Source organism: Nannospalax galili, unplaced genomic scaffold (assembly GCF_000622305.1).
Source record: "Nannospalax galili isolate Female #2095 unplaced genomic scaffold, S.galili_v1.0 scaffold1191, whole genome shotgun sequence".
Taxonomy (NCBI): Eukaryota; Metazoa; Chordata; class Mammalia; order Rodentia; family Spalacidae; genus Nannospalax; species Nannospalax galili.
This window is the reverse complement of record NW_008330570.1, coordinates 277,636-290,736: the sequence shown is the minus strand read 5'-3', so window position 1 is coordinate 290,736 and position 13,101 is coordinate 277,636. Positions and strand designations below refer to the sequence as shown.

The following is a 13,101-nucleotide window of genomic DNA, read 5'->3' as shown; positions in this document are numbered from 1 at the left end:
CCTAGATGGCCAGGAACTTGCTATTGTGGACCAGACTGGCCTGGACTGAAGACCCGCCTGCCTCTGCCTCTGCCTCTGCCTCCACCTATGGAGTGCTGGGATTAAAGACCTGCACCACTACACCTAGCTGCCTTGTTTTCTTTAGGGATGCACATACCTGCCTATTCCCTCCAGTGAATTAGTATTTGCCTCCTAGCAGGTTTGGAGCCCTTGGTTCAATCCCCAGCACTGCATAAACATGGTGGCTCATGTCTGTAATTCCAATATTAAAGAGATGGAGGCAGGAAGATCAGATGTTTAAGGCCATCTTTGGCTACATAGGGAGTTTGAGGCCAGCTTGGGATACATGAGACCCTGTCTAAAAAAAAAATTAAAAAATCACAAACCCCAAAAGAAAAAAAGAATTCTAGAGCCGGGTATGGTGGTTTATGCTTATAAGCCCAGCTCTGAAGAGGCAGAGGCCAAAGAACACTGCATTCTTAGACAGCCTGAGCTGTATGACAAGGCCTTGTCTTTAAAACAAAAGTGAAATTCTCACTTTCAGTTCTTCATTAATTCAGTACAGGTTTATCTGGCAATTCTCATGCATAAGGCACTGGAAAGCAAGATGGGTTCTGTCTTTTCCAACCTTATAGCAATTATAGCAAGGGTGAGTAGAGCAGGACCCTGCAGTTGACAGAAAGATGAATGTACCCCCAGGCATTGTAGAAAAAAGCCAAAAGAAGCAGAGATAAACTCTTTTGAGTTTCTTCTTGGCCTTGTGTTCCTTTGTCACTCTGTCTTTCTGGTCTCTTTGCTTCCTCTTTCTGTGTCTCAACATGGGTAACTGTGGTCAGGGAACCTTCCACAGTGGACCATTATGTAAATCTACATGGCTGTGATGGCTCTACCTATGCTGGATCCATGGGTATACATGGGTTGAGGGACATAGGAATGGATATATGCTCCCACTCTCAAAGTATCTGCAGGCCTGGGCCTTGTGAGAGCAGAGTGATTTAGTACTGCAAAGAAACTGCAAAAGGGAAAGAGGAAAAACTTGGAGAAAATACTTTTTATTGCTGTAAGGGAGAGACAGACCTGGACTAGAAATTCAAGAAACACCAAGAAATCCCTGAGGACCCCATTCAGCTCTGGAAGGAGCTTTTTAATGCTGAAAACCACCTGCCAGTATTGGGACTCCACCTAACCTGAAGGAGCTGGGCCCAGGCTCTGAGCACTGGCTGGGTCACCTGAAGAAATCAGAGGCTTCCCTTCACACAGGCAGTGTGGAGGGCTTGGCTGTGGCTAGAAAGCACACTCCTCTCCCAGGTCAATTTCCTCTGGGGCAACACTCACTGAAAGGAACCAGACACTGGAGAAGCATTATGCAATTCAGCACTACCTGCTGAAATGGAAACAGACAGTTGGGCAGATTGGGGTAATCCTCACAGACTGAAATCCTATCTGAGGTCAAAAGACCTGGATGTACTTAGAACTGTTTCTATGAGTCAATGTTTTCCCCAGGTTTGGTTCTGAAGATAACATGACTTTGGCTTAATAGAATATGGAAGCCGGTGTGGTGGTTCATGCTGGTATTCTTAGGTCTTGGGGAGGCTAAGTGAGGAGGATTGCCTCAAGTTCAAGGCTGGTCTTGAGCTAACATTAAGTAAAATAAATTAAATAAATAAATCAGGGACATTTCAAAAGCAATGCTTCAAGGCTGTTCCTTACTCACTTTGCAAGGAACAGTTTTAAGTCTGCCCAGCATGTGACATCAGTATGACCTGCATTGGTCACATGGGTCAGGTTAGGATGAGCTGGGGAAGGACAGTGTTCTCAGGACTGAGGATATCTCCTAGTTTCCTGGTGTTGAGAGAGGGTGGATTTTGGCAAAGTGTTCCCTAGGCTGGTGTTATGCAATTTAAACTCTCAAAATTTATTCACATAAAGCCTTTTAGGCTCTATCAACACAGGTCAGATATATCAAAAAGGTCAGATATAAGGTCTAAGTGTACTTTCTATCAATCAGCTGTGGTTAGTAAACATGGACTGATGACAAGAGATAGCAGCAACCTGATTTAAGGAGGGCCAGAACTCCTTAATTACAAGTGCAAATCTAGAAGTGCTTATGTTACCTAAAAAACACTTGAGTCTCTTCCACATGGTGGAGCATGGCTACTATAGTCATCTACACAAAGATTTATATTCTGATCTTGGTGTGGTGGCTTATGCCTGAAATGCAGGAGGCTGAAGCAGAGGATTATGTGTTCAAGGCCAGCCTGGGGCTACAAAGTGAGTTCTAGGCCAGTCTGGGCTATAAGCCAATGCAAAAACAATGTTATAAAAATTAAGAGCCAGGTGGATCTCTGTGAGTTCAAGGCCAGGCTGGTCTACATAGTGAGTTCCAGGCCAGCTGGGGCTACAGGGAGACCCTATCTCAAAAAAACAAAAACAAAAACAAAAACAAAAAAACAAAAAAATTTAAAATGAAGTAAAAATGTTGGAAGCAAGAGTTAGAAATTGAAATACTAACACAATCATTTCTAGACTAAATCAGTAGTTCAAGACAGAGATTAATTAAGGAAAAATATAAAGAAAACGTACAGAAACATGGGTATCTAAGTGATGACCATATATCATTAAAAGAAAAAACAAATAAGACCCTGACACTTCTTAGTGACAGGGATTGAGTCTAGTTGCCACTACTTACCAAATACATAGCATGATACTTGGGAACTTCGTATGTGTGTATATGTAACAAAATTTATTTTTATTTATGTGCATGTGTATGCCTGCTCATCTATATGTGTATCACATATGTCAATGTACACACAAGAGCCAGAAGAGGCCGATGAATCCCCTGGGGTTAAAGTTACAGATGGTTGTGAGCCACTCTATTTGGGTGCTGGGAACTGAACACAGGTTCGTTGGAATATCAATCAGCAAATACTCTTAACCACCACGTCATCTTTTCTCTAGCCCCTGGAACTTAATATATTTTTGTTAAGTGAGTATATCGGTTTTTAACTCTGCCTTACTCCAAGAAATGGAAGATATTTGTTTATGAATTAATAAACAATGGTGTCACTTCCTATGTATACTTATTTAAATTGTAAGTTTTTGATAAAAAGATAAAGTACGCTGGGCGTGGTGGTGCACACTTTTAATCCCAGCACTCAGGAGGCAGAAGCAGATGGATCTCTTTAAGTGCAAGGCCAGCCTGGTCTACATAGTGAGTTCTAGGCCAGCTGGTGCTATAGGAAGACACTGTCTCAAAAAAAAACAAACAAAAAAACAAAACACAAAAAAGATAAAGTACAACCTATTTCCCTAAAGCACTAGAACGAAAGACCTGTGAAATGGAAATTTCTGTATGAAGCATTTTAATTTAAGAACCTCCCAAACCATGTAGGCTTGACTTCATTTGACTGATGGCTTAAGGATATTTTTAGGAGTGAATTAAATACCAACAGACCAAACATCAATGAAAGGACAGTCCCTTGAAATTAAAATTGGGATACGTACTTTTTTTTTTTGTCTTTTTGAGACAGGGTCTTCCTGTAGCTCCAGCTGGCCTGGAACTCACCATATAGACCAGGCTGGCCTCCATCTAACAGAGATCTGCCTGGCGCCATCATGTCCAGTTTGGGAAGTGTACTTTTATCATGGGTTGGGAAGTGGGAAATGTATTGTGTAACAGAAAAACATGCTTTTCCAGGTAGGTAAATGATAAGACATTTAAAAACTCAGTAGTGGATCCTAAAAAATGGGGTGTGTGGCGGGGGGGTGGAGACGACGATGAGGAGGTCCTACTTGTTTCATGAAAATTCCAAGACAACAGCTAGAAATGTAAAGAAATTCAACAAACACAGAAAAACCTGAATTAGTCTGATTTATTGACATCCCCTATACATTAAACTTCAAGATAATATGCTGAATTTTTCCTAACTTAGTGAAGTTTACTATTTAGAATCAGATGGAATAGGTTGGTTTATGTGATGGTTACTTTTATGTGTCAGCTTGACTGGGTTAAGGAGTATCCACAGAACTGGGTAAACGTTCTGGGTGTGTCCTTTAGAATGTTTCCAAAGAGAGTGGCACTGGAATCAGTAGGCCAAGGGCGGAAGACCTGTTTCCACTTATGTGGGAAGACATCATCTAGGCCATGGAGGAACAAGATAGAACCAAAAGGCAAGAAAAACAAGTGTGTTCTCTTTTATGGTGGGGAAGTACGTTTCTTCCTTCCCTTGACATTGAAACTCCCCTGGCTTTGGCCCTTTGGACTCCAGTACTTAGGGAAACAGTCCAACACCATTCTCCACAACCCACCTTCTGGACTGGGATGACACAATCAACACCCAAGGTTCTCAGGCCTCCAGACACACTGAATCCCACCATGGGCTTTCCTGTGTCTTTTCCTCTGCCTCCATAATTAAGCAAGACAGTTCCCATAATAAATCCTCTTATTCAGCTATAGATGGCCTATTGGCTCAGTTTCACTGAGATCATCCTAATTCAGTTTACCTTTGTACTACTTATTAGACTAGGACACTTGATGTTTGTTAAATATGTAGATGGAGTACTTGAAAACTTGTCTTAAAAGAAACTAAATAGTTGAGAAATATTTTTTCATTTATATATAACTAATACCTGATTTATAAACATCCTTATTTATTGGGAAAAACAACTACTCAAGAACATTACTCCATTTCTAGATACTTTTTAAAAAAATATTATTTTTGTTTTATGTATATGTGTATATAGCCTGCATGTAGGTAAATGCACCCATGTCGTGTAATGCCCACAGAGGTCAGAAGAGGCTGTCAGATCCCCTGGGACTGGAGTTACTGACAGTTGTTAGCTGCCTTGTGGGTGCTGGGATTCAAACCTGGGTCTTCTGTAAGAATAGTCAGTGTTCTTAACCACTGAACCATCTCTCCAGCCCCTCTAGATACTTTTTAAAAATTACTTTTAATTGAGGCTGGAGAGATGGCTCAGCGGTTAAGAGCACTGACTGCTCTTACAGAGGACCTGGGTTTGATCCCCAGCACCCACATGGCAACTAAATGGTCCAGCAACTCCAATTCCAGGGGAATCTGACACCTTCTTCTCACCTCCGTGGGCAATGCATGACACAGGTGCACTTACACACATGCAGGCAATACACACAAAATTAAAGAAAAATTTTTTTTTCTGTGTGTGTGCGCATGCATGTGTGGATTCACTCCTGCCATGGTGTGCGTGTGGAAGTTAGAGGACTATTTGTAGGAGACAATTCTTTCCTTCCACCATGTGGATCCTGGAAATAGAACTCAGGTGGTCAGGCTTGGGGGCAAGCACCTTTACATGTTAAGTGATTTTGAAGGTTTTATGCTAATTGTGACTGATATCCAATTAGGCCACATTTACGGAGGTTTACCTAAAAACTAGTTCTAGGCAACTGGTTCTAGGCCTGTTGGTCAAGCCTTTAGGCCTATGTGGTTTCAATGTTACAGCTGTGTGAGAGATGAAGTTGGAGATGAGTGGGAGGAGAGCAGATACTTTTGGCTTTTACCTTCAGTAGCTTCATTAGCCCCTCCAGCTGGACCATCAACTCCCGCCTGCTCTCCTGCAGTGCTGACATCCTCTGCTCCAGCTCATCTTTCCTTTGCCTGTACAAGAGAAAGAGCCCATCAGAAATAAAACTTGTTTGAGGCTGGAGAGATGTTCAGTGGTTAAGAGCACTGGTAGCTCTTACAAAGGACATGGGTCTGACCCCAGCACTCACATGGCAGTGAATTGTTCTAACTACAGTTCCAGGGGAACCAACACCCTCCTTCCCTCTGCAGGAATTGCACAACACCGGCACACTTACATACATGCAAGCAAAACACTTATACACATAAAATAAAAATAATAAATTAAATATAAAATTTGATTGCGTCAATTAGCTGGGACTGGCAGGTCCTGAACTAAGATGCACTGGTCAAAACCAGTAGGGCATAAAACCCATAATAAATAAATCCTGCCTTTTATATTTCATTTGATAAACGGACGTTTTTTGTTTTGAAACAAGTCTCCTGTATCCCATGCTGACCTCAAACTCTATATAGCTGAGGATGACCTTGAACTTCTGATCTTTTGGCCTCTACCTCCTGAGGGTTAGGATTATAGGCATGTACCAAAATACCTGGTTTATGTGGTGCTTGGGGAGACTGAATGTAGGACTTTGTATAGGCTAGGCAAGTAATAACAACTGAGGTTCCTCCCCAGTCCTTCTGTTCATAGTATCAGTGTAGACAAATTTATCAGCTTTTCTCATTGTTAGTAATTCTGAACAATTATTTTAAATTCCAAAAATCTAAAGAAATTCTTAAATGTTTTCCCTTAGAATTTACCAAGTTTTTTCTTTCTGTTTAATCCATCTGCTGTAAGTTTTGTACTGTGTGAGGTAGAGGGCCAATATGTTTATATGCACAGACAAGTGTTCTAGCTCAGTTATCAAATGTTCATCAGGATACAGATGCTGCTTTTGAAATGAGCTACTTTTTGATTTCCTCAAGCAGTAATTCCTGGAACTTAAACTCCCACTTCTTGTTTATGTGCCATCCATCCCTGGACTTGGCCCCGTGCTAACTAAATTTCTGATACTTTCCAGATCCTTGCACCTTCAGTGAACAATTCTAACTTCAGTTTCAGCAACAGTAAGATTCCAGAATGACAGTTTCTGTTCCTCTAGAAATAAAAACAGTCACTTGTGCTTGAGCTGAGTCAGGGAAAGAAAACAGGTGTGTCTTATGCAGATGGTCCACTGTTACCCTCAGCTGGAGCCTGCACTTGCTTCTTCCTTAGTAAAGCTCCTTCCATGCGACTATCCCAAATGCACAACAGTGAAAAACGAAGCCATTAAAACTTCAACCCAATTAAATTCAAACCTGAAGTGAAGCTTTAGGAGAATGGGCTGCTTTGTATTAGCTAATGGTGTTCATTTGCATAGGTTAAATTCTTCATGGTTCACTTATTTATGATATAAACCTAAATGACAGAATATGAATGAAAAACCAATAATCTCTATTCCCTACCAAAAGAAAGCATGATTAAGATTTGAAGACCTAGGCCACAGAAAACACTTAAAACGAGGGAGGGGGGCCAGAACGATAGCTCAGTGGTTGACAGCACTGGCTGTTCTTTCAGAGGACCCAGGTTTGGTTCCCAGCATCCACATGGCAGCTAACAACTGTCCAAAACTCTAATTCCAGGGGATCTGATACTCTCTTCTGGCCTCTACAGACATTGCACAACATGGGTGCACTTACATGTAGGCAAAATGCTTGAACACATTTAAGTAAAAATAAAAGCCTTAAAAAGGCTATGGTTTATTTGGGACAACTGTATGGTTTTAAACACCCAAAAGGAAAATATAACCAAAGAATAAAGTCATCAGTGTATTTCTTTAAGAGATCAAGGGATTACACTTTCCAGACATTAGGCTTAAGTCCATATAAAAAGTTATTTAGATAATTATTTCTCATTGATGATTTTGTTCCTAACCAGAGAGTGCTGCTCAGATGTAAGACTTCAAATCTTGGTCTGCAATACTGTAGTGCCTAAGGGAGACAACATGCTATTGTTCTAAAACGATAGATAAATTTGTTTTCTCCCCCTATCTAGAAGGCTTTGAGAGGCAACTGACTTTGATTCTAGCCACTCCAACAGCTATCAAAGTGCCGGAAAGCAAATCCTGAGTCCATCACTCTTGAGTCCACCTTTGGCAGACAAAAGAAAATTGAGGAGGAACCCAATACAGGGATATTTTTGGAAGCTCTCATCAAATCCCAATGGACTCTGATATGAACATTTGAAATCTGTCCTATTCTGACTTTTTTTCTGGTTCTCTGCCTAGAACTTGTAACGCTAACTATTCTTGCCTTTACTTCTCCTTCACATTCCCTATTCACCAGTCAAAGACTTTCTTTTCCCCCTATGGATAAGAGTTATGCAATTTGGGAGTCTTTTAGACAGACCCACTGAAGGGGTACCCCAATTGCCTCACCCTGCATCCCTGTTCAGCATGGAAGAAGCCAGAGTGGTCTGAGCCCTGATTCCCTATCCACAAGCTGGGTAACCTCTTCAGAGGATGGTATGATAAGAACAGGAGGTAGAAACTGGGTGTGGTGGCGCACACCTTTAATCCCAGCACTCTGGAGGCAGAGGCAGGCAGATCTCTGTGAGTTCTAGGACAGTTGTGGCTACAGGGAGACCCTGTCTCAAAATTTAAGACCACAAAAAGAGAAAAGAGTAAGAGGTAGGAATTGGCTAGGCAGTTAGGGTAAAAAAGACTCCAAAGAAAAGTAGCCAGTTTCTTGGCTAAAAGTCAAAATGTCCTTGGGCCTCTTAGCAGCATACTCTGCTCCAAAGGACAAAAATGACAAAAGTATTTGGGAGCTCTTACCTAATCCCTAAAAGATTTTATGGTTACCTCTTCAGAGGGGTAATGTTAGAGTAGCAAAACACCCCATTTGAAAGAAGAAAGAAAGAAAGAAAGAAAGAAAGAAAGAAAGAAAGAAAGAAAGAAAGAAAGAAAGAAGGAAGGAAAGAAAGAGAGAGAGTAAACGAAGTCAGAAAAAAGCAATGGGGAAATATGGGAGGTGTTGGAGGGGAGAGTGAGCATGGATTTGATCAAAACACCTTATATGCATGTGTGTTCTGAGGGGTACTTTTTCCTCTGAGGGGTTGGGCCTGCTGCAGAGAATTGGCTGCAGAGAGTTAGCCTTGAAGGGAGGAGAGTTGGGGCATCTTGGACAGAAGCAGCAGCGTGGGAAAATAAAAAGGCTCTAGTGTCTCCCCTGCATGAATGTGAGAGGGGGTATTTACCAACCTGGGGCGAGGCTGTGGGCCCATGAGGTGTGGGCGAAAGCTAACGGAGACTGTGGGTAGGGTGTGGAAGCGATCTGGAATGGTGGGCTGATGAGCCACAGAGTGGAATGGGGTGCTGGGTGTTTGCCTTTGTAAGTTACTCTATTTCCCCTACCCAGGATATAAACTATGAAAAATTCAGATAAAGATGTGAAATATGGTTTGTCTAATAGTGCCAGGAGCAAGGGACCCTAAGAGAACTTGGGCAACAAACTGGCATAGTTGGCAGGATGATGGCACTGAAAAAGACAAACTGGGAGTTTGAGAAAAGCAAGGGAGCTAATGGCGGTGTTGATGTGGATCTTACAATGGATTATAAAATATGTAACTAAAAAGGAGCCAGCCATGCAGTAGCATGGGCCACAGCTGTGTTGTAAATGTGGGGAAACAGCCCAATTCCAGGTATATGAAGATTTGTTAAAGGTTATAGAAAGGCTAGAAAAACTGCTACAGACCTTGGACACAAGCAGAGAACCCAGAGTGGAGGCGCGGCCACTCTGCATAATAAAAGAATAATGGGGAGGCCCAAGATGTCACTATCTTTCCATGATACAAGAGAGATCGCCCTACATCTGTCACCCCCTCCAAGGCTCAGGGACCTTAGTGGAAGATTGGCAGAAAGATTTTAAGAGCTAGAGGAAGGGGTGGAGTGTTGCCCTGAGGGGCAAGGCCTGCTGCAGAGAACTGGCTGTGGAGGGTTAGCCACAGAGGGAGGAGTGTTGGGGACATCTTGGACAGAAGCAGCGGCGCAAGAAAAAAAATGTCCCTGGTGTCTTGCCCGTGTGGATGTGAGAGGGAGTATTTACTGACCTGGGGTGAGACTGCAGGCCCATGAGGTATGGGTGAAAACTAATGGAGACTGTGGGTGGGGTATAGAAGCGATCTGGAACGGAGGCCCGCTGAGCCATAGAGTGGAACGGGGTGCTGGGTGTTCGCCTTTGTAAGTTACTCTATTTCCCCTACACAGAATACAAACTATGAAAAATTCAGATAAAGATGTGTTATATAGCACAGGGAGCAAGGGACCCTAAGAGAACTCAGGCAACAGCATGTACAAAATTCTCAATAAAGTCTCTTTCAAAAGTTAAACAAACAAACAAACAAAAGGCTATGTAGTGATGCAGGATCCCAGGTGCAAGCACCTTAAAAATTCACTCTGAGTGGGCCTGGTGGTCAGGCCTGTAATCCCAGGCCTTGGGAGGGTGAAATACACAGTGAGTGGGAGGCCACACACTCAAAACCAAACTGGACTACAAAGAGCTACACAGTGAGTTCTAGGACAGTTTGGGCTACAAAGTAAGACCCTGTTTAAAAAAGAAAACAGCACCCACCCCAATCAAACATCAAATGTGGAATTCCAAATAGAAAGACACACTATTTAGGAATCTAGAGCTCTGGCAACAACCAAGGCATCAAATATGGTTTCCATGATATCTTCACATACAGAGGAATATGTCTTGTTTCTATGGTAGACAGGAATAAGATTCATCACAGATCTGGTCATTCTCATGCCGAGTTCTTCAAGAAAGACTTCCCTGTCTCCTCTCAAGAAGCACAAACAGTGAGCCAACTCTGCTTTCTCTCTTCCTGTGCTGCCCCGATAGCCTTACTGTTTCAATCCTTGAGACACTGTACATTTAAGGAGAGGTGGGATGAGACAATGGCCAAGGTACAAGTAACTGACCCTTGTTTTTCTGTCTCAGAACTGGTACCCAGGAAGCTTCCCTAGGGTAGCTTACTGCCTGAAGTACCAAGAGGGTACACTAAGAAGGAAGAGCCCCTAAACTCAGGCTACTTAGCAAAAGAAGAGGAGGAACTGTAACATGTTTTTTTATTTTTGTTTTATTGTTTCTTTTCTTTTGAGATAGGATCTTACTGTGTAGCTCTGGCTGGCCTGGATCTCACTATGTAGACCAAGTGACCTCAAATACAGAGATCCTTCTGCCTCTGCCTCCTGAGTGCTGGGTTTAAAGGTAAGTACCATCACACCTAGCCTCTTCTATTTCTTTTTGCCGTGCTGGTAATTACAATAGTCTTTTTATTTTTTTTTTTTTTTTTTTTGAGATAGGGTCTCCCTGTAGCCCTAGCTAGCCTATAACTCACAATGTGGACCAGGCTAGTCTCAATCTCAGAGATGTGCCTCCATCAGAGTGCTGGGATCAAAGGCATGCATCACCATGCCCAGCTCATTAAAATATTAATTAATTAATTTATTTATTTATTTTTGGTCTTTTTGAGACAGGGTCTCCCTGTAACCCCAGCTGTCCTGGAACTCACTATGTAGACCAGGGTAGCCTTGAACTTACAGAGCTCTGCCTGCCTCTGCCTCCTGAGTGCTGGGAATAAAGGCGTGCATCACCACACCCGGCTTTTTATTTATTTTTATGTGTATGAGCGTTTTGTCTGCATGTATGTAAGTGTACCAAATGTGTGCCATACCTGTACAGGCCAGCAGAGGACATAAGATTCCCCTGGAACTGGAGAACTGAAGTTACTGCCTGTTATTAGGCACCATGTGGGTTCTGGGAATGAAACCCAGGTCCTCTGCAGAGCAGTTAGTGCTCTTAACCACTGAGCCATCTCTCCAGCCCCATAACAATTTTCTTAAAACCTCAGGAAGATAAATACTGCTTATCTTAGATTTTTTGGAGCCCAGTTCTTGCCAGCTCTGTAATGATGGCTGAAGATCTCAGTGTAGTCAATGAACTCTGTGGCAGTCTGTTCTTACAGGCTAAGTTCTAGCAAGGAACAGGCTCTATCTCACTCGTTTGGTTTCCTGAGATCCAAATTCCCACTGCAGGCTGCAATTTAGAGGAGACAGATGTGGACTTACCTTAGTAAGCGCAGCTCTGCCAACAGTTTAGGGTTCTGCTGGGCCTTCTCAGGAGTAGGCTGGGAAGCCTGCTCATGCTCCAGACGCAGACGCTGGATCTCCTGCAGGATCTCTCTGAGGATAGGGAGAGGGGCAATGTTAGTATTTCACGGCTCTGAGGTCTTTTTCATTAGTTTTTAACCTCTCTGTACCTTCTGGGAAAAAAGAACTTGTCACCTCCCAGTGTTATCCTATGCTGACTTCCCAGTTCTTCCTCCATTCTTCCCTTTCCCTTGACCCCTGGCACCATCTGTCTGAGAGTCAGTTGCTGTCATTTCCTCCCTATGCATACTAACTAGGGCCAGTCTCCCGGTCTAGTTTCCACCATTCTGTGCATAGTGGTGTATGTCTGGTTGTCACACCCTTTAAATTATTATTATTATTATTATTATTATTATTATTTTGGTCTTTTTGAGACAGGGTCTCCCTTTAGCCCCAGCTGTCCTGGAACTCACTATGCAGACCAGGCTGGCCTTGAACTCACAGAGAGATCTGCCTGTGATTAAAGGCTTGGGTTGCTGGGATTAAAGGCTTGTGGTGGGATTAAAGGCTTGTGCCACTACGCCTGGCTAAATGACATTTTAAATGGCTTAAAAAAATGGGACCAGTTACATGTAGTGTAGGTCACAATGAGCTGATAAGAGCAAAATATTGCTGGGAAGGAGAGTGGAACAAGGAACTGTGAGAGGGACACACTGGTGGGGGTGGCTAGGAGTTGGAGTGAGTATATACTCAAGAGTCTCCAGAGGCAGCAGGACATGGCCTAGGACAATGGGAACCTATAGCATGTAGGGTATCTCCTGGATTTGGGCTACTTTCACTATTTGAGGTGGATCTTCCTATGCGCTCGAGTCATCTAGAACTGGGTGTGTTGGTACATGTCTATAATCTAAGCACCTAAGGGGTACTAACAAGAGGGATCAAGAGATTAAAGGCAGCCTCTGCCATACAGTGAGTCGAGGTCAGCCGTTAGCTACAAGAGACCATCTCAAAAAAACAAAAAGAACAAATAAACAAGCCATGTAGTCTGTGAGAAGATGAGGACCACTCACAAGATTCTGGCTGGGAGAACTGGGCCCAAGCTCTGCATTCTTACCTGTTCTTGTTTTCCAGTTCTGCAATGAGCTGCCTCTGTTGTCTGTTGGCATCAAAGTTGAAGCTCACATCAGTGGGAGGATGAGTCTATGATGGGGAGAGTTATTTTTTTATAGGTTTTTTTTTTTTTTGGTCTTTTTGAGACAGGGTCTCCCTGTAGCCACAGCTGTCCTGGAACTCACTATGTAGACCAGGCTGGCCTTGAACTCACAGAAATCCACCCGCCTCTGCCCCCCAAGTGCTGGGATTAAAGGCATGCG

General features: G+C 42.9%; 1 protein-coding gene across 11 annotated transcripts in view; it reads right to left on the bottom strand.

The window, feature by feature from the left end:
* Dtnb (dystrobrevin beta) overlaps window positions 1–13,101 on the bottom strand; it is a 304,013-nt gene that overhangs the window by 37,381 nt on the left and 253,531 nt on the right. For all 11 annotated transcript variants that reach the window (XM_008848488.1, XM_008848520.2, XM_008848500.2 and 8 more), the window contains 3 exons: window positions 12,843–12,928; window positions 11,708–11,821; window positions 5,534–5,630 (listed from right to left, as the gene is read on the bottom strand). In XM_008848488.1, the coding sequence (XP_008846710.1) occupies window positions 5,534–5,630; window positions 11,708–11,821; window positions 12,843–12,928 (297 nt within the window). The remainder of the gene's footprint in view (window positions 1–5,533; window positions 5,631–11,707; window positions 11,822–12,842; window positions 12,929–13,101) is intronic.